The following is a 20,941-nucleotide window of genomic DNA, read 5'->3' on the forward strand; positions in this document are numbered from 1 at the left end:
CTTAGGAAAATATTGTTTTCCTTATAAATTCCCCCCCGACAAATGCCAAAGCTGCATACCTTTTTATTTCTGTACTGTAGTTTTTACTACAGGTTTTTACTAGTTATGGTGAGTGTGGCCAGCAGTTGAAGTTCATCATGGATACTTTGGATCTGGCTATTACAGATTGAAGGACCTTTAGTATTTTTTTTTTTTCCTTTCCATAATTCTGAAGTGGATGGATTATACTGTTCTGGCATGTTTTTGTTTTGAAATGTTGTTATTACATTTGTTTGCTGGATCAGTACCTTGCTATGGCTCCCTTATTTCTTGGGCTTGTAGCTGATTCTGCAAAAGTTAACTTAATTTCACCACATACAAAAAATAGAATTGCCATTCAGCCACCACTGCCTTCTATTTTGAAAATGCGCTTGCATGATGTGCTTTTATGCACATAGTATTTTTAATTTCCAGCTTTGGTGCCAACATGAGCCCATTCTGTTTATTCCCCACAGTTGGAGCTTTGTGTGTGTGTGTTTTGGGGAGGATTTCTGTTTTGCAGAAGCAGCAATTTTAACAGCTGCATGCTTTGAGGCTGCTGTCTCCCCTGGTGTAAGATCCAACAGTGAACTGAGATGAGGGCAGGATGGGATCTGGGTTGGACTCTCCTCATTTTAACTCTTCTGCAAACTGAAGAGCCACCGTTGAGGAAGGCAAGGTCCTGTCTGCTACCCTTTTTCTGCAGGCCTGGAGGCAGGGAGCCTGAGCTTGGGTGTTGCAGCAGGTAGTCATGGCAATGAAACTATAATCTGGGATTCTTTTCAAAACACTTCTTCAAAATGATTTGGAGCTCTTGGATCTACCAGTCTGGTTGTGAGAGTCTGTGAAGTTGTATCATATATGCGTGTCTGCAAAAGCACGCATTAATGCCATTCGCCGAGCTGGACAGTCATTGGTGCTGGAATTGTCCTGGGAGGAAAATAGCACAAGGCATTTTAACCACAGAATCATGGAATAGCTTGGGTTGGAAGAGACCTTCAGGATCATCTAGTTCCAACCCCCCTGCATGGGCAGGGACACCTCCCACGAGACCAGGTTGCTCAGAGCCCCATCCAACCTGCCCTTGAACACTTCCAGGGATGGGGCTTCCACAGCTTCCCTGGATGACCTGTGCCAGTGCCTCACCACCCTCACACTAAAGAATTTCTTCCTCATGTCTCACTTAACTCTCCCCTCTTCCAGTTTTAATCCATTCCTCCTTGTCTTCTTGCTCCCTGCCCTTGTCCAGAGCCCCTCCCCAGCTTTCTTGTAGATCTTTCAGCCCCTCCAGGCTGAAGAAATTGAAGCCTCCTACTTTTGGACAACACTTTCAGTCCCTGCGCTTTCACACAGACAGTGGGCACACCACTGCCTTCAGCTTCTGGAGTCGTAAGTTCTCTTGGTTTCGTACCCATACAGAGTGCAGAGGATCCCAAGCAGGCAAAAGAGAGGGTTTAGACACAGCTAGGCCAAGTATTTCCTTTTAAATACTTGAGCTAGCTCAGACCATGCTTTCCATTCCCTGGCAGAGTGGTTGAAGCAGCCAAACTGGGCGTGTACACATAATTTTTGACCCACCAAGTGACCTAGCATCTGCAAGTTAGTAGAGGTAGGGCTGAAGACCCACCTTTGATTCTTTGCACCATAATGAAATAGCTGCTCCCAACAACAAGTTGCTGAGACCCAGCCCTGCCCAGCTGTGGTCACCTGCCTGGTACTCATTGGACCACAGAAAGAAGCTTGAAGGCATATACAAGTGAGTAAAGTTTGCCTAGAATACTCAAATGTGGCACTGGTGCATTTTGAATCCCATGGCAAGGGCTAAGAAAAGACATCCATTTTGAACAACTGTTTGCTGGAAAGCAGGGAGGTCTTCTGAAGGTCTCCATGGCCTCTTCAAGAGCTGAGGAAACATCAGGAAAAAGGGTCCTCGATCTGCCTGAGGCTCTGGCACTTCCAGTGCTCCAGGTCCCTGTTACACACCACGCTCAGAGAGCTTCTCAGAATGGCCATGCTGAGGGTGAGGTTTAACTGGGTTGGCAGCATGAGTCCTGGAAGAGAGGTTAGCTGCTCCTGGCCACCTGCTGATGTCCAGAAATCCCTCCTGTGGTCACAGCTGCTGGGATAAGCATGGAGCCATATGAAGCTGTTTCCTTGGTTATTTCAAGGAAGAGCCTGGTGAAGGACAGTGCTACCTTTATATAAAAATAAAGCATATATTTCTATATTATTCTTCTAGAAGTAGAAGGCAGGGAAAATTAATCCAACTTCTTTGAAAGCTAATGATACTGTTGACAACAAGGAAATACAGAGTATCAAGCTAGATACTTTTCAGTACGTTTTTCCTGGTTGAATATGGCAATTATGTGGTTTTTGTTATGCTTCTTGGTTTTTATCTTGTTGGAACCTTAGTTGTATGTAGAAAAGAACTAAAACACACAAAGAATTCTGTCTCTTGTAACTTTTAAACATTGGTGACAGTATCAGTTAAAGTGTGATTTGTTGGGGTTTTTTTTCCTTCCCATTTTGCACATGGAGTCACTGCTTTCACATTTGCATAGTGTGTCTAAATAACTGAAGTTGCATTTCTCTGGTTTTCTTCAGTACAAGATGTTGCCATTGTATTTTGTGTCCTTCAAACTCAGCTATCTTTTGCTTCATTTGCAGTAAGCCAAATATTTCCAGATTCTTTCCTGCACAAAATATTTAAAAATGTCCATATAGTTATTTTTGTTTGTTGGTTTTAGTTTGTTTAGGCTTTTTTGTAGCTGTTGTCTCTTTATAAAGCCGTCACTGCCACTATCCCAAAGTGTGTAAAGTTTTCCCTTCCCGCTCTCATTTGCCTAAAGTCTTTAGTAACATAAAAAGTTCGGGTGGGGGGGGAAAGAAAAATTTTAAAAAAAAGAAGAAGAAGAAAAAAAAAAGTTGTTTTGTGTGTGTGTACCAGAAAAGGCATCTTATAAAGGACAGTGTAGTTCTAGTGAAGAGAAAAGAAGCTGTACTTCTTGATTTGAAACAAAACCTCCAGCATGTCTTAGAAACATAATAGTTTTGTCTGTGTGTTGAAAGCAAACAGTTTTGGAGTCTGTGCTCCTCTTGTGCAGATTTGTTTTTTTCACTAGAGAGGGGATGGAGAGAGTGTACTGCAAGAAGTGTATTGCAGTGCCTGTTCTGCTGGGTGAAACATGCCAGGACAACAAGCTGCACAGAGTTAGCGAAGAACAGGATTAAGAAATGAGAAGTTCCTCCTCATCCTTTTCACTCTCATCCTTAGCATATGGGAAAGCTAGAAACTGATGTGCTTAAACCTAGACTCTTTTGATAAACAAGACAGTCTGCTTCCGCTTAAATGCTGCTCAGCTGGGACAAGAGGACTTAATCAATTCTGGAGTTTTACAGGAAGTGTCCTGTCTTATCCTGACTGACTGTTGCAATAGAAACCTAAAGGTGGTGATGGAATGACTTGTGTTTTTTTTCTTACTTTCCAGTTGGCCTGCTGCTGCGGCACTGCTGCTTGTACATTGTGCTGCAAATGCTGCCCCAAGATAAAACAGTCAACCAGCACCCGCTTCATGTATGCGCTTTACTTCATCCTGGTGACTATCATCTGTTGTATCATGATGTCAACAACAGTAGCTAATGAAATGAAAACGCACGTAAGTAGAAGAGATGAATCCATTGCTGTCCCTGGAAGGAAATGGAGCTTCTTCCACAGCTCTTCATGTATAGGGGCACTCCCTCAGAAGAGGTGGTTGATCCCCTTCACCCTCCCACTTCCTAACCCAGACAGGATTATTTTCCATTCTCAGCCTCTTCCTGTTAATTGCTCACCCATCGAGTGTGTTTCACAACAGGAAGAATCAAGAATCACAGGACTAGCAGCCTTCTTCCTCTTCTGTTGCACAGAAACCCTCTGCAGTGAGCTCATCCCAGGTTTGCTGCACGGGTAGTGTCACTAGAAGCCATTAGGGAATAGATTATCACAGAATCACAGAATTTTTTGGATTGGAAGAGACCTTAAAGATCATTGAGTTCCAACTCCCCTGCATAGGCAGGGACACCTTCCACTAGAACATATATATATGTAAAATGTAGAATTATAGCAGAACAAATCAGTTCAGTCTAACGTTGATATAATCTGGCAATTTGTTTAGTAGTAGAAGCAGCAAATTAGAAAAGAACTCTTAAACTCTTGCATTGATAATCTTAATACTGTATTTTTGGTATTGCATGACAGATTACTGCAATGCACAGTGCTTTGCGTCCTTTACAAAGGGTTTTCTTCAGTGTGCATTGAGTCCTCACATTCACATGGCCTTTAACCACAGCAGATATAGTTCATCTCTAATTGCCTTTTTAGTTAGAAAGCTTCAAATGCATGAAAGGAGCTGTGGCTAAAACTATATTTTAAAACTGAAGTTTCTTTCAGGGTCTTAATATAACTTTTCTAAGCTAAGTGCTCACCAGCCTGCTTGCAATCACATACTAGACCTGTTGTACCACATCTTTGGTTTGGTTTCCTAAGCCACCCAGGTTGCTCTTAGTAGCACAAATCCTCTCTCGCCCTTTCCAAGAAGGGAAGTCTGTTTTTAAGTAGAGGCAACAATTGCTGTATTGCTTAATTCTTAAAAATTAAGTTTCTGTACCAAACTTGGCATTGGGCCTTCTTCAGGGTTGTAAATGTCCTTGCCCTGGAAGTTCAGAAGGCTTCCCATGGTGTGACCATCTAGTTGCTTTGTGTTGCCCTCCCAAGAGAGAGTGCTGGTGGGTGCTCAGATAAGGTTGTGTCCCTGTTTAACCAGTTGCTGGCCAAGTTGATGCCCTTCTTACCTTCTGCACTTTACTTTTAGTTGTCTGTGGAACACTTCCCTCCACAGCAGCCCAGATCCAGAAGCTGGTGATTGCACCTGTGCCTATAACCAGGAGGCTTATGACAAGGGCTTAGTTTGAGGGCCTCTGTGCTTTGCTGACAGTGAACTTTCTTCCCTTTGTACGTTCTTTGTATGCTCTGTCCTAATTTTCTTTTATTCAGTAGCACTTTGCTTGAGTTATCCTAGTGCCACCTTCTTACCCCCAGCCACCAGCAGTTGCTCACAGCCTGATAAGACAACCCAGTTCAGACATAATGCTTATCTGTGATCTGTGACATAAAAGCTGTTCAACATGTGTGTGCTGAAATTGCTTGCCAGGAATTACTTTGACTTACTAGATGCTTAGCTTGGCAATAAAGTGAATAACCCAAAGAACTAAGTGTGGGAGACAAATTGCATGCTTATATTCAAATTTCATAAAGTCTGTTTTCTTCAGTAGTGTGGTTTTAATGCAGCTTGTATCTCTGACAAAAAATACTCGCTCTTTATCCAGCAGAAAAGTGATTCAAGAAGCCTTCAACAACATGCCTTTCAGTATTGCCAAATTTCTTTTCCAGTTCATAGTCTTGAAAGCTCAGTGTGGGAAGAAATGGCACAAAGAGTAGCTGTTAGTGTGAAGTGGAAAGACAATCACCCTCTTAATTTAGAGCATTTGATGTCTTTGAATGGGAAATGGATCATTTTAAAACAGACTTTCTTTATCTGCTCTGTAATTGTATAGTTATGTTTAGGGCTGTTAAAAAGTTCAAAGACTCCTGAAGGTAATTCAGCCTGGTTGTAATAGAGTGTACCTTCAAAATATTTATTCAGACTAACTAGTCTCCACTTGCCAATGATGAATTGTGTTTTGAAAGTGCTGGGCACTTACTGATTCCTTTGCTTTTTGCTGGGTCCTGAATCATCCTAGCTCTTGAAGCCAGACTGTAAGCAAACACTTTGTGTGATGCTCTTAGGACCTCACCTCCTCTTTCTTGAGAAGACAGAAATACTAGATTAAAAAAAAAAAAATTAAAACCCCCAAAATCATAATTTTAATGTAGTCCTTTATGGAGCCATCATCTTGGCGGGGAGTTCTGTGTCTGTTTTACCAGTTTAGAGATCAAATACTCATGCTGATGTTAAGTGAAAAGATTCTCTCACTTGTCAGTGAGAGTGGGGTTTTTTTATGTTGATTGGCTTCAAATTCCCAAGTCTAAAGTAGTTCTGAAAGTATTTGTTGTAGCACTTGATCCTTTGGCATAATTTTGAGAGGAAGCACCAGCAAATGGCAAATACACATCTTGTATGAACACTCCCAAGGTGCCAGACTCTGCATGTGCCAGCCCAAGGCTGAGGACCTGCTCTGTGCCCTGCACAGATTGGAGAAATAATGCACTGTGTCAGGGAGCTCTCTTCCACAACTCTCCAGAGTTGGCAGGTAGACAAAACCAGTGGGAGGACATGGTACCTGTGGAATATTTGGTTTGGTTTCAAAAGCTTGTTTCCTAATCTAACCAGCAGTTTTGTGTTGAACCTCAATAGTTACATATTGTCCTTCGGGGCGGAGTTTTTTGTGATTTTGTATGTTGTTTTCACTCTTCTTCCCTATTGCCCGAGCTGTTCTTGGCACATGCAAAACACCAAGGGAGAGAGACCCAAATGGTAAAATTCTGAAAAAATGTGCAAAGAAAACAAGGCATTTGTGTTTGATCTCTGGGGAAGAAGCAAGAGGCGGTGGGAGGTAATGAAGGAGTGGGTGTTCTTGACCAGGAAGATATTTTGAAAAGTAGCATATAGATTTAAGAGGACCAAGGCTGTGTATCAAGGCAAAAGATGGGGTAGAGCATTGATCCAGACATGAGAACTTCAGTGATGGGGACTGAAAGATTGGAAAGGGCAAACTGGCTGCCAGACACTTCAACACCACCAACTCCCCGCTAGGACAGCTGGCTGCCAGGTAGCAGATGGTGCTGGTTCAGCACCCTCAGGAAGCAAGGAGCTGCTGCTTCTTCCCTCTGGGCGGCACCGTGCTGCCACTTCTCCCTGCTGCAGATGAGTTCACTAGTGGTCCCCCCTCACCTGACGTGAGACACTGCTCCCTGTCAGGTGCCTAGGGCTTCCCGTGGCACAGTGCAGAGTCCCCACTGATGTTCAGGGGCTTTGCAGAGCTTAGTGGATGGGGGCAGGTGGTGGTACGGTGCCATGTGGCCGGGAGAAGTGATGGCATGATGCTGTCACGCTGGAGGGGGAAGTGGCAGCACGATGCTGTGCAGCAGGGAGAAGAGGAGGCAGCACAATGCTGTGCAGCAGAGAGAAGAGGATGCTTGGTGCTGTGTGGAGGGGAGAAGCAGCAGCATGGTGCCACCATGCAGTGCTGTGCAGAGGGGAGAAATGGCGGTGCTGAATGATCACCATCTGCCAAGCAGCTGCCAGTTGTGTCAGTGGGCAGTCAGCGTTGTTGAGGTGTTTAGTGGCCAGTTGACAGTGGCCAGTTGTCCTAGACCTAGGAAGACCAATATGCAGTTTCACAAAATGGTTTAGAGACTTGACTCTGTTGCAAAATGAAGCAAAGCAGGACCCAACTTGAAGTTCTTCTATGCCATAATCCATTGTTTTTTTCAGTTATTCTGATTGTTTGAGAAACAGGTACAGCTTTACTCACTCCATTAAAGCAAAACCTTGCATTTCAAAGGCTTTGAAATGATAATTAAGAGAAGAAAAGGGAGAGAATTGTCTGATTAAATAGTGGTTTGATTTATTTTTTAATTAAATTTTTAATGTTGGACCTGTTTCAAAACTAGTGGTTTCGCTATGAAAATAACCATGTCCTGTCTAAGTAATGAAAAGAAAAATAAGGAAGATTTTTTCAGGAAAACACCAGTAAAATCAGTTGTGTCAAAGCATTTCAGTACTAGGTGCTTACATGATCTGGCAAGGCATGCCTTCAGTTAGGTTCATATCTTAGTCCTTAACTGCATTAGAGTATGGTAAAGCCCAAATATGCTACCAAAAATTAGTTTTAAAGGGGAAATCTCCAGTGCTTATTTCTGATAGGAATTTAGTCATAAATGGAAGATGGCATGTGTTTTGGTCTGATTGCTTTTGGTTCTTCTATTCCATTTCTCAACTCATCAAGACAGGCAGTTTTACCTGTTTCCCCCCGCCTTGTCTCCTCACCTGCACAGATTCTATTTCATGCTTCCTCTGTTTCCATAACAAAGCTAGTCTGCCACATTCTCCCTCTGTTGGATGAGGGCATCCAGATGAAAGCAGTCTCCTTCGGGCTCTTCAAGCCCATTTCTGCACACTTCTTCCTTCCTCTTCCCCTCTGATGCTGTGTCCTTTGCTCCTGCATTTGTATGTTTGGGTGCAGACAGACCCAAGAGTGGCCAAGTGGCCATGTTGGCTTGCTTCTTGCACTGCCTGTATTTCAGAAATCAGCAGCTTGCATTGAGGGGAAAATAAGTTCAGGGCAATCTGTCCCTATTTTTGTAGAAGCTGCTGTTGTCTCAGAGGGTTTCACTGCACTCAGAAAAGTACTGACTTTGCTGTGATAATATCACTGGTTGCACAGGAACCAAGCCATTTATGTTACCTAAGCAGGTGCTGAGTTTCTGCAGCAAGAATGCTTTGTTCCCTACTCAGAGGCCAAATAAGTTGGTTTGTGTTGCTTTTAAAGATATGAAAGTAGGTATTTCACTGTATCGACCTTGGCAAATAACTAATCCATTACTTTAACAGCTGGCAAAACTACCCAGCAAATGGAAAGACTGGTAAATCATGTAGGCTGTGCAGGCTGTTCAGCAGATGAACAGAGATACAGAATTGGAAAAAATACAATAAAAAAAATTAAATCAGTCTTTTTACCTTTCAGAGAAGAAGTCGCGTAAGCCCTGATAAATTGTTCCCAGCAGTAGACCTCTTGTGAAACCATGCCCATTTAATTACATCAGTCCTTTTGTCCCCAGTATTGTGCTTGTGTTTATTTTCTGCTGGGGTCCCCAAGAGTTTGTTTTTATTCTGGTTTGTTCCTTCAGGATCACAGGTCTCCAAAAAGGACATTCAAGTCCACATTACTGTTCATGTGGCCATTACTTATTACTGCATAGTGTTGTGCATACTACATGAAGGCTGAGCTCTTTGTTGTTTGCGTAGATACAAACTGAACTATTGTTCTTGTGAATCCATACATTTTTCTCTCAGCCAGATCTGTAAGGAAGTTACTACTAAATGAAGAAAAGAACATGTAGGGTCAAAAATCCCATCAAGATCTCTGCAGAAACCTTTGCAATTAAAGAAGCTGCCCACTTATATTTATCTAGAGATCTGTTTTTTATTAGGTAGCCCATTAATCAAGTTCCATGGTATTTTTGTTGTTCTAGAAGTCTCATAAGCAAAATCCTGCTTGGTACCAAGTGCAGATCTTGAAGAAATCTGTCTTCTTGGTCAGTACTATCCTCTATATCAAACAAATATCTAACTTTTTCAGAAGTATTGTTAGATCAATATTACGCATCTCTTTAATCTCTGCTGACCGATGGTTATTATAAGCAAATAACTGGAAGGCATTAATTGGTAGACCAGTTGCTTTTTCTGACATTGCTGTGGCCCCTTGGCTTGCCCTATCATCACTGTGACTTAGATAGGTCTCTTTAATTATTGCAGTCAATCCATGTGCTTATTTTGAATGCTGGCATGTTTGCCCAGTCTGACGTTTCGTTGCCTGTCAGGACCTGGGAAGGGCATCGCTGATGCTCCAAACAATTTCTGACAGGCTTTCTAAAAACTCCTGGATGTGAATTAACTATAGCTACTTGTTTACTGTCCAGCTCTTTAAGCAGTTGCTGCTCATCTCTGAGTTACTTCTACAAGAGCATCTTAGTGTGACCCATTATTGTAACACTACGTAGCTGTGTTGAGACCTGCTTTTCGTATCCTCGGCTGGTTCTACTGATCAGGTCGGTAGCATAGTTAGGTTTGCTTCCCTTAGCACAGAAGCTCAGTGTTGCTAAATGGGTGACTGAAATATTTACTGTTTTGGGGAAACTGTTAGGATGATTGTTGAGCACCTTACTGGTTTGGGTTGCTGGCAGGGGCTGGAAAGTTGCAGTCTCTGCTGAGGGAAGCAAGCTTTCAGAGCCTGGTGGCTGCAAGCCAGCAGTTTATGTTTATCCTGTTTTTTCTGCATCTCAGATGCCTTTCTATCCAGCTAGGAACACTGCCTGATCACTTGCTTTTGGGACCTGTTTGTTCTTTTTCCCTGTCCGTATTTTGCGTGCTGTCCTGCTTCCTGGAGGAAGGAGAGACTCCTGTCTTTGCTAATTTCTTGGAAATGTTCAAGGATGGGGGTGCCCACAGTCTTTGTATTTTTGTGTAAGCAAAATCTGGTCTGGCTGAATGTTTTCTCAAGTCTGATTCATATTTCCTTTGTCCAGGTTGTTTATTTGCACATGTTGTGTCCCGGCACATGTTGTCTTCTCTTTCCTGCAGTTACCTGTGCAAGGTAGCAGCAATAAGCTCCTACCTTGAGGTGGTTGATGTGTTGCTTGACTGGTCTTACCAGCCTCAGCTGACAGCTGTGAGCATACAGAGAGGCCCTTCTTTCTTTGAAACAAATTGTGGTTTTCTAATTAAATGCTTGTATTTCTGTGCAGCTGAATGGCTCCCTGGCTGCAAGGGGGGCTGTCTGCACAGAGGCACCCCACAGGATTGGGTCCTGGCCACATAGACCTGCTTTTATGAAAGCCTAGCACCATGTCTGCCTGGTGAAACTGAAGCTAAAATGTGCAGCTGTTTACTTTTCCCTCGTGGTGAGAGCAAGGCCTCAAAGGCAAATATTTAATGAGTCAAGGGAAAGGTGGAATTTTCCTGCCTTTCTGTTAATTTAAAACCAGGGCAACTGGCACAAGTCCTTTTCTGAGGCCCTGATGGAGGGGAAGGGGCTTGTTGCCCTGTGCCACTTGGGCAGGCTTCAGTCTGTGTTTCCCCTGAGGGCAACATGAGCCAGAGCTTCCTGCCCTGTAGCCCCATTCATGCACCTTCAGTTGGTAAAATTGCCAGTGTGGCTCGTGTAAACTGGATTACTGTAGAGATAAAAGTCTTTTGCTGCACAGGGAAGAAGGGAGAGGTCCCCAGGGTGAGAGGATAAGCAGTAAGGGGCAGGGATAGTATAAACCAACAGAGCTGAAGAAAGGGTAGGTGGACTTGCACCCCAAAGCATCTGGAAGGAGTAGAAAGTTGAGCCTCTGGAAAACTCCAGTACCTTGCATTTTAAATTTCGTTAAGTCCCTTGAACCCTTAAATCCAAGCTGAGGGGCATCAAGAGCAAAAGGTGCTAAATGAAGCCAGTGAAAAGTTGGTGTTGTGTAGATGTAGGCACGCTTAGCTACAAGGAGCCCTGTGTCCTATCTAACAGTTTGCAACCTGTCGTGCTTTTCAGATTCCCTTCTACAAGGAGATGTGCAAGGGTATTCAAGCGGGTGAGATGTGTGAGAAGCTGGTGGGATACTCTGCAGTGTACAAAGTCTGCTTTGGAATGGCCTGTTTCTTCTTCTTGTTCTTCTTGTTCACCATCAAAATTGACAGCAGCAAAAGCTGCCGGGCATACATTCATAATGGGTGAGTATTTGTTTGATTCCTTAATTTCTTCTTCTCTCGACAGGTTTGTGCTGCCTGCTTTCCAGTTGGGTGTAGTACTAAGCTAAAATGAGCTAAAAAAAAAAAAAAAAAATTGGATTTTACTGCTTTTGTCAGAAATAATGCAGTCAAGTGAAAACTAACTAAAGTGGCAATTGGTCATCAAAGACTGTTTTTGCTCTTGTTGGGCTTTAAATAGGGATTTCTCATGGTACTTGAATTGAAGACCTCTAATTCCTATTATAACCAGATTTTTATTTTTTTCCCTCTTTTCCAGATTCTGGCTTATTAAACTTATACTTCTGGCAGCAATGTGCTCAGGAGCCTTCTTCATTCCTGATCAGGACACTTTCCTCAATGGTATGTCCTTGGTGTGTTATGCTGCTTTATTCTGTACTTCCTTGTGAGAGGTTATAAATCCTAAAGATCTGGTCAGCGTAAATGTTGTAATATTTCTTCAACTAAAGCCAGTATAGTCCAGGTGTAAAAGGAATATTTGGAGATTTGGGGGGAACATTATATATGCAGAGTATGTTCTCTTCATGTGAACGTGCTGTAAAGAGCATGTTTTTTTTCTGACAAGAGCAGGACAAAAGGGTAGGTAAAAATATCACTGCAGTGCTGTCTTGCAAGTTTTTTAGGAAGCAGGGAGCTATAATGATGCTTAAGAAATTTTTCACTCAAGAACACAGACCTGTGTGTTGGTTTGGCTTGTGCAGGTAGTTCTGCTGTAGCTTCATATATCTGTGTGGCACAGTGTAAAGATGCCAGTGCTCAAGGAGACATGGGGATCTCCCAGGTGCTTGTGTTTGCTGCCAGAAAATCTGCAAATCTGCAAAATAATTTGGAATGTTGTTACCTTTCAGGATGGTGGTGTAAACACTGTAAGGTAGAATCAGACTTCTTGAGGCCTGTTGCGAGTGCTCTACTGGGGATACTGTGCCTGAAGCATTCCCAGTGTTGGAAGATACCCTGGCACCACACAGGCATGCTGGCACTTGCCCAGTGCTTACATGCCAGCTCATGAAGGAGGGCTTTTCACAGTTGTCTTGTGGGCTAGGAGCAAAAAGTCAAGTGATATTAAGATGAGTTTATGCTCTTCAGTTTACCTTGTACTTGTAAAGCCTTAAGCTGTTGAGTCTGGGCAGGTGGAAAGAGGTGGGCTGAGAAACGCAAATGTGTCTGCTGCCAGCTTCCACTAAGGTTTGCCTAGTTACCTGTGTTTTCAACACTGATTTCCTCTAGCCGGGGTGTTTAAAAGGGGAAGAGGAAGGAGTAACATGAGGGAAGAGAATAGTGGGCAGACATACTGTGAGCACAGTGTTCTAGACAACTAAGATAGAAACCATGTCAAGTAAATCCCTGATAGGTGTAATTCAGCTTATCGCTCTCACTGACTGTTTGTTTGGTCTTGGTTCAGTTTGATACCCCAGGGGTGAAGGAAACCTTATCCCTATTGCTCTCCTCTGTGAAGGTTAAAGGTTGAACTTGGTAATCTTAATGGTATTTTCCAGCCAGAATGATTCTGTGAAGTCACAGGATGGCTGTATGTGCTTGTCCTTAGGATATAATCACTGTTTGGATGAGAAAGGTGTAGCAGTGCAATGCATCATACACATGAGTAAGCAAGTCTGCCCAGCATCTTTGCAAGTGACCTGTTTAATGGTGAGAAGTCACAAGAATTGAAAGTGTTTGGTGAGAGGGGAAATAGAACGTCTTGTGCTGGTTAGAATGTTGTTTCTCAATAGTAGTCTAACCTGGTGTGGTGATACAGTGTAACCAACATTCTTCCCCGAGTAGGTGCTTGGCTTTTATCTCTGAAGTGGTATTTTGCACATCCTGCTAATCTGTCCTCCAATTGGCCCTGAATTTGAGATTTACAGATGGTCTGGGTATTGTGTGGTTTTGTTTTCCCCTTTTTCCCCCTTCCATCAAGAAAACTTAAACTGAATTTTTTTTTACCATTGTCCCAGTTTGCTTATTTGAAAAAAAAAAAAAAGAAAAAGCAGCTCTTGCCATGCTTTCCGTGCTTAGCAATTTATTAATTGTAGATGAGGAGTATTACATGCAAGCAGTAGGTTTGTGTGGGATATAGTGTTAAAATCCACACTGGCCGTGCTTACCTTGCTTGTGGTGAATCTGTAAAACGTCCTGCCTGTGGCAGTGGGAGATCCTGAGAGTCTGACTATTCAGTTACTAGCTCCATTGGTTATCTGCTTTTTCCTACTCTGCCTCTCCCAAACACACATGCAACACCTTGTTCTTTGCCTATTTTTATGTACTTTTTTACAGGCTAGCTTCTTCAGGTTTTGTTTAAAGAACAGCATGCTTATCAAGTGCATATAACACATTCAGCAAAACCAGACAAATGACATTTTTGCTTGCTTTCAAATAATTATCTTGTAGTACAGGAAAATAAATCTCTACATCATCTGCTTAGAGTAACATGTCCTGACTGTTGTGTTCTTCTCCTTTACTTACACAAGTGGTTTTTTTCAAAAAGACAACACAATATTAGAATATGACTGAACTCTGCTAATGCACATCCTCAGTCTTTGCTGAAATCAGCTGCACACCTGGAGTAATTTACAGGCTATGCAGTGCACAGCAGCACAAGCTGTCTATGCAGCTAGGCATTTCAATAAGTTTCTGTATTTCCTCAGAGACTTCTGAAGTTGCATGTTAGAGATCTGTTGTCTGAAGTAGCCAGACAGCTACCCAGGTGTGATGTATATAGGTCGATAGTTAAGTAGTCACACTACCTGTCTTAAAATTAGTTGCTGAATACCAATTATTCCTGTCTGTTCAGGAGTGGCCCAGGACACCATTTTTAAATAGATAAGCTCCACCCTTGTTTTTCTGTTGTGCTGGAATCTGGATGGGAAGAATTTGCCATTGTTTGTTTTTTTTAGTACTGGGTTCCAGTACTGTGCAATTTCAGGGCTAGATTGCTGTGAAGTGTTTTCACACCACCTCCCTCCCACAAGTCACAAATAAAGTTTTCAATATTTTCTGTCTCAAAGATAGTAACTTATAGACTCCACAAAAATTCTCTGGGGTAGGTAAGCTCAAAAAATGTGCTAACAGGTTTATTTTGAAAATGTAGCAGGTTGCAAGAGGAATTAATCAGGGGGCTAATCTTGAGTGAGCTGAGCTGGCTTTCAGCTGAAATCTCTCATCTCCTGCTACATCTGTGGGCTTGAGGTAGCCAAACTGCATAATGGCTTCACTGCACAGACAGTAATTCCATTTTATCTCAAGGGAACGGCAACTGCAGTTTGACCTATTTTTCTGCCTCTCTGCCTTGCAGCCTGGCGCTACGTAGGAGCAACAGGAGGTTTCCTTTTCATTGCCATTCAGCTCATCCTGCTTGTTGAGTTCGCACACAAATGGAATAAAAATTGGTATGTGTTGGGCAATTTGCATAAAATTCTGGTGGATTCCTGAGCAATGCATTTCTCGTAACAAATAATTTAAAAGTAGCATGGGTGTAATTTCTGAAAGAAGAAAACTTAACTTCAGTATTTAGAGCTGTTCATCTTTGCTTCATCTACTTTCTCCTTCCCCAGTGGAGATGTTTCTTCCTTATTCACTTCTGTTCTGCTGATTTACTCTTAACCTGAATTGCCTGGCTGCCAGTAAGTAGTGTGCTGAAACACAAAAGCCTCTTACTTGAAGTTGTTTTGTGTTTTATGTACAAATATGCTTGCTAAAAAACAGGCATGATGCAGGAGAATAAAACTGGATTTGCAGAATGTAACAGTGAAGCTGTGTGCAGTGATGTAAATGGTAAAACCTGCTTTTTAGAGTCAGGTTAATGCAATACTACTTTCTCTTAAGCTTCTTTGCTTTCATCTAAATATGCAAGATTCCATTATTAACCCACACGTACCACATTTGGCATTGACTTAATTTCTGTGCAAGCATATTTGCTATTACCCTACTAGCCCTTAGCCTGTCATCAATTTAAAATATTTAATTGTCCTCCCACATACACATAAGAACTTCTGCCTCCACCCTTTCTGTCTCATTTCTTCCTCTGCAAACCTTTGCAATTCTCACTTGCTCTAGGTAGCATACTGACTGCTAAGAAAGTGTTTTTGCAAACCTTTGGGCTTTGTTAAGATACCTGTTTTCAGGGACAAAGAGGTGAGACCTCCTTATACCACAGATATTTTTACTGCTAATTACTGTAGCTGTTTTTCTGTTGATGAAAGATTTTCCAGCAGCAGCAATTCGCTTTAGCCCTCACTACATTAGATATTATTTTAAAATAAGTGATGTTTCCACAAAACACAACAACAAAAGCAGTGTACCAAAAAGCCCTGTGTGCCAAACAAAATTTTTAGCTGCTGTTCTGAAAAACACAGAGATCTTTGCAAGAGGTATTTTGAAAGTGAACAGAGGAAAAGATGGACCGCACTTTAGCTGAGGGAGTCTGGTGGGATAAACTCAAATTGAGAGGAGGCTTTTTGAGCAAAAAGGTAGTAAAACTGTCAAGATAGTGCAGGGGATAGAAGAGAGGCCATGCCAAGCAATGTGCATCTGCTGCCCTTGTATGAAGAGCATCACTTGCTATCAGAGCCTAGGGCACTCCCAAGTTCCCTCTGGGGAAATCCCTGAAGTATTGAACTGAGATGCACTGACAGGCTGATCCCAGAGACTGGAAGTCCCACTGGGCTGTAATTACAGAAACAGCTGGTCATCATAATACAGAAGATAAGCACTAATGCTCAGGAATGTTTCCTCTGTTTCATGGGAGGAGCCTTGCATAGGCCTGTGTTGGTGTAAGTGCTGATGTACACTTGCTTCAGGAAAGTAAGCAGCATATTTTGTGTTTGAGGATATGAGCTATTCAGTGATTAGAATTACTTTTTTGGGGGGGGTATGGGGGCAGAAAGGAAGACAGATAAAAGGTGCTTGTCTCTCTCTCCCCAGGACTGCAGGTGCAAACCACAAGCAGATGTGGAATGGTTTGCTTGCCCTGGTCACTCTGATCTTGTACTCCATTGCTGTGGCAGCCCTGGTCCTCATGGCTCTTTTCTACACGCGCTCAGAGGGCTGCATGTACAACAAGGTCCTGATCGGTGTTAACGGTGGCCTTTGCCTCTTCGTGTCACTCATGGCCATATCTCCCTGTGTCCAGAATCGTGAGTCACTGACCTCTTGTCCTCTGGGGTTTCTGGTGCTGTGACAGGTTGTGTGCCTGGAGGCGTGAGCCATGTTCTGGGCAGAAAGTCTCATGATAGTTCAGAGCTGGTGCTGCTCTTGCTCCTCTTTCTTTACATATGCTGTGAAGTGCTGTTGCTGGTCTTCAGCTCAGCTGCTGAAAGCACTGAGTTGTGAGATGTTTTGGGTGTGCCATCAGGCAGTCACACTGTAAAGGCACCCCACGTGCTGCCACCTGGTAATGTACTGTGGAGCTTACACAATTCTTGCAGTGGTAGCAGTTGAGGTAATAGCTCATTCACCACTCTTACCTCTTAATTTTGACAGCTTGTGATTTACCATCTGTAAAGTTTGGGCCTTGTGGAGTTGACAGCAGCATTTCATGCTTTGGTATATTTTATGTGTGCTGTTAGTATCTTGCATGCATTGGACCTGTAAATAATAATTTGAGTGACTCCAACACAGATTTTACAGGCAAATAAAACTATCACGGCAGCTTGTGGAAAGCTGGTGCTTTAGGCAAGAGAAGAGAGCTGATTCTTTACCTACATGGGAATCTTTCATGCCTTTCTGAAACAGCCAGCAGAACTAAAGGACAGATTCTTTTCTCTTTATGTGCGAGTGGAAATGTATCTGAACTGCCTCAAGATTTAGTAACTGCTTTAAGTAAAACATAAAAGATACTCTTATCTTCCGAAAGATACTAGTATGCTGTTATTTAAAGGATACAAATTTATTTTTCAGTTTGTTAAAATGTCTGCAAAAATAACATATTCTCTGTTTTCTTGGAAAGGCCAGCCCCATTCTGGTTTGCTGCAGTCAGGAGTTATCAGCTGCTATGTCATGTACCTCACTTTCTCAGCACTTTCCAGCAAGCCTCCAGAAACTAGTAAGTTATCTAATGCTTGATGTAAATTCTTTTAGACCTGCCATGTATTAAAAGCAAGAATTTAGTTAACTTGTATTATCAAATTCAGGGATATAGGTGTGCTGCATTTGGTCTGTTCTGCCCTATGCAGAAAAAAATTGCAAAAACTAAAAATCTGTATGGCAGAGAGACTGTGCAACTGGCAATCTCCATGTACCTTAAATGCTTTGGTTTGGGGGAGCTTACCTGACCTTGGGTGAATTGCATCTGTTGCACAAAGAGCAATTCCAGCCTCTTTCCTACAGACAAGTTTCCCAGAGTCTTATAGTCCATTGCTTGTGTGGCAAGTTCATGTTTTCATATGTTATCACATAACTAAGTACATAATCTGTTTGGTGACATGATGGGAAAGGAGTTGGAATTAATGGCTTGGGTGCCTTTGAAAGAAGCTGGTGATCAATTCCATCAAGAACTTTACTAAATCCACCACCAGTTAGTAGGTGCTGACCATCAGAGTGGGCGAAACAAAAACTTGAGTACCATTTGTCTTTCATTTTGAGAGGAAACATTCTGAGAAAGGACTTGGGAGTTTTCTTGCAGTTGTTAGAGATGATGCTGTTCTTCAGCAGAGTTCTTGTATTCCACATGCCTTCTAAGTGTTGGCATTGCAAGTCAGGGGTAGGGAACACTAGCATTTTAAGTTCTTTATGCTACAAAAAAACCCAGCAAAATACACAGTCACAGCTCGAAGTGTTTCCTTTTCCCAAGCATTCTCTTCACTTAAAGAAGACTTTTCTGGTTCAAAATAGTAATGTTAAAACCACTTCAGAGTTGGTCAACTTTTCGTGTTGAGTAGTTCAAACAATAGTAACTAGAGGAAAATGAGACTATTGGCAGGAAGGAGAAGTTTTTACAGATACTGTCCAAAAAGAAAGAGGAGAGGTGGGGGAGGAATGTCTCTCTGTCACACGTGTATGTGCAGGCACATACACAAATCCTTTCTAGAGCTAGGAAGGAAAAAGAGACCGTATTTAAGTGGAAGATTTACTTGTGGAGCTTAAGCAGTGTTTTTGAATGAATATGGAAGTTAACGTGAAAGGCATCTGGATTACTCTTAAGCCTTTGCACAGTGTTAAAATTAAAGAGGGGGAAGAATGTGGTGTATGGTATTAAATAATTGGCCTTGTGTTATTTCATGCTTGTGACAGTAAAAGTCTTCAGCAGTTGAGTGAATGTTCTAGTCCTTCTCATATGTATTGCAAGTGGGGTTATTGCATTTGTTGAAGTATGCATCATGCACGCTCTCCCTGATGTCCTGAATCGGGTGTTCCTCCTTGTCTTCCTGGGCCAAAGACTCTTACATTTGTGATCTGCTCTCAGAGATGCTCCTTTCTCCCTTGTGTCTGTGTGATAAGGAGTCTCGTACTGGCCTGTGTGGCTTTAATCGTGGCATTTGCTTGAGAACGCATAGGGTGCTGGCACTTACTCAGGTGTCCCATGCCCTGACGCTCAGATCTGCTGTGAACTTACGTAATGTGGAGTCATTCCTCAAGGAAGGACTTACAAATAGGCCAGAAGAAAATGCAAGCTACAAATATTTAGTTGCAACTCAGAAAACAGAGTTGCAAATGTCTTTAGAGCTAAGGGGCAAACAAAAGATAGCATCTGTTGAACCTGTGCTTATCACAGTTTGCGTTATCTTTTTGTTGCCAGACCTAGCTAAAAGACCTGCCAAAATGTGGACCTGCCTTGCAGCAGAGGTGTGCCTGATGAACGCAGGTGGAGAATTCTGCACACCTGTGGCAAAGGTGCTCCATAAATGCTTGTCATCTTTACTTTTGCTCCCACCTTTGCACTTGTCCCTGCTGTGTGCTGATAAAGCTGTTTGTGCAGCCCTGCAGGGCCACAGGAAGTCCTTCCCCACCAAGTTAGAGGAGTGACCTTGAGTATAATTTTAACCTGGGTGTAGCCTTTTCTGCATTTTGCCCTCTACCCCAAGAAACAGTTGTACTGCTGGAAGGAAAGAGGAGATGGGGGTACAGTTTGTTTGCCTTAAACAGCATTGGCTCAAAAAGCTCTTGATTTGAGATAAGGTGCAGCTATAATCTCTTGCTTTGGGGTGATGCTGCAGGCTATTGCTTCACCTTGCCTTGGCTCCAAGCAGGCACCAAAAAGGCAGATGCATCTTGGAACATCAAGGACTGACTTGGTTTCATTTCAGGGACCTAGAAGTGGTATTTGCCTAGATGTTAAAATAAAATCTTGATGTAACTGGTGCATCTCCTGTTCTTTGTTATTCCATATATCAGTCTGAAAACAAAGCAACTACACACCAATGTTTTCCACTGAGTATGATTTTCATAGGCTCCTCAAGGCACCCCTGCTGTCAAAGAAATTTATGGTCTCAGGTCTGTACTATCTTGGTCTTACAGGGATCTGTGGTCTTACAGGGATATGTTGTCTTGGATGAAGTGTTGGTAAACTTCCAACTTACTGTTTCTAAGTTCACCAAACAGACTTTTTCCTTGTTTGTCTACACCAGTCAAATGAGAAATTTTAGTACCCTACTAAGTTACATTTTTATTTTGCCCGAAACACAGACTCTGCCGGGTCAGTTTTACACATTTTTTTTCTGTATAATCTTTTAAAAAGATAGAAACAACTGAAATGTGCCTATCCAGTGTCTGAAGTAATAAAAATATTTAATTGAAAACTTTCAGTCTGAAGACTTCCTTGAAATACAGTGAAATGAGCTTTGCTAAGTGTTCTTTTTGTTTGTTTTGTTTTGTGAAGTCCTGGATGAAAACAATCAGAACATCACGATCTGTGTACCTGAATTTAGTCAAGGTCTGCACAGAGATGAAAACTTGGTTACTGGCCTGGGCACTACCATTTTGTTTGGCTGCATTTTATATTCTTGGTAAGTCTGGGGGTCTGCAGTTACCTCACTGTAAAAGCACTGTCGCATTGCAATTAGCAAAGGCTTATAGCAGGCTTCCTGCAAAGTTACAGGGAGAAGTGGAATAGAACTGAGCTGGAAGGTTCTTATTCTCCTTAGTTTCAGAACAGTTAGGTGTTTTAGCCAAGAATGTTCAACAAGGTAATACAACTTTTGAAACAAATACATTTCATTAAAACCAAGTAGAGCAATTTACATCAAGAGATGGAGGGGGAAAAAATTTCAGCTGCTCATGGTCCCAGACAGCCTCAGAGTACTTTGTATTTGGCCCTCCTATAAGAAAAACTCTATGCACTTATGTCCATCTAAAAAAGTTATCTGAAATTTCTGTAGTCCCCTGGCAGAGGCTATGACTGTTCCTTGAGGGTCTTTACAACAAACAAAACTGTCTGGGAGGGTTTAGGGCTTCCTTTGAACAAGTAATGAGTGCAGGATTTGGCA

General features: G+C 42.4%; 1 protein-coding gene across 1 annotated transcript in view; it reads left to right on the forward strand.

Moving 5' to 3' along the window:
• SERINC5 (serine incorporator 5) overlaps positions 1–20,941 on the forward strand; it is a 47,254-nt gene that overhangs the window by 11,733 nt on the left and 14,580 nt on the right. The window contains exons 2-8 of the mRNA XM_051642895.1: positions 3,507–3,674; positions 11,308–11,486; positions 11,782–11,864; positions 14,815–14,908; positions 16,443–16,654; positions 17,467–17,562; positions 20,335–20,461. Of these exons, the coding sequence (XP_051498855.1) occupies positions 3,507–3,674; positions 11,308–11,486; positions 11,782–11,864; positions 14,815–14,908; positions 16,443–16,654; positions 17,467–17,562; positions 20,335–20,461 (959 nt within the window). The remainder of the gene's footprint in view (positions 1–3,506; positions 3,675–11,307; positions 11,487–11,781; positions 11,865–14,814; positions 14,909–16,442; positions 16,655–17,466; positions 17,563–20,334; positions 20,462–20,941) is intronic.

The sequence above is a fragment of the Apus apus genome, chromosome Z (genome assembly GCF_020740795.1).
Source record: "Apus apus isolate bApuApu2 chromosome Z, bApuApu2.pri.cur, whole genome shotgun sequence".
NCBI classification, from domain to species: Eukaryota; Metazoa; Chordata; class Aves; order Apodiformes; family Apodidae; genus Apus; species Apus apus.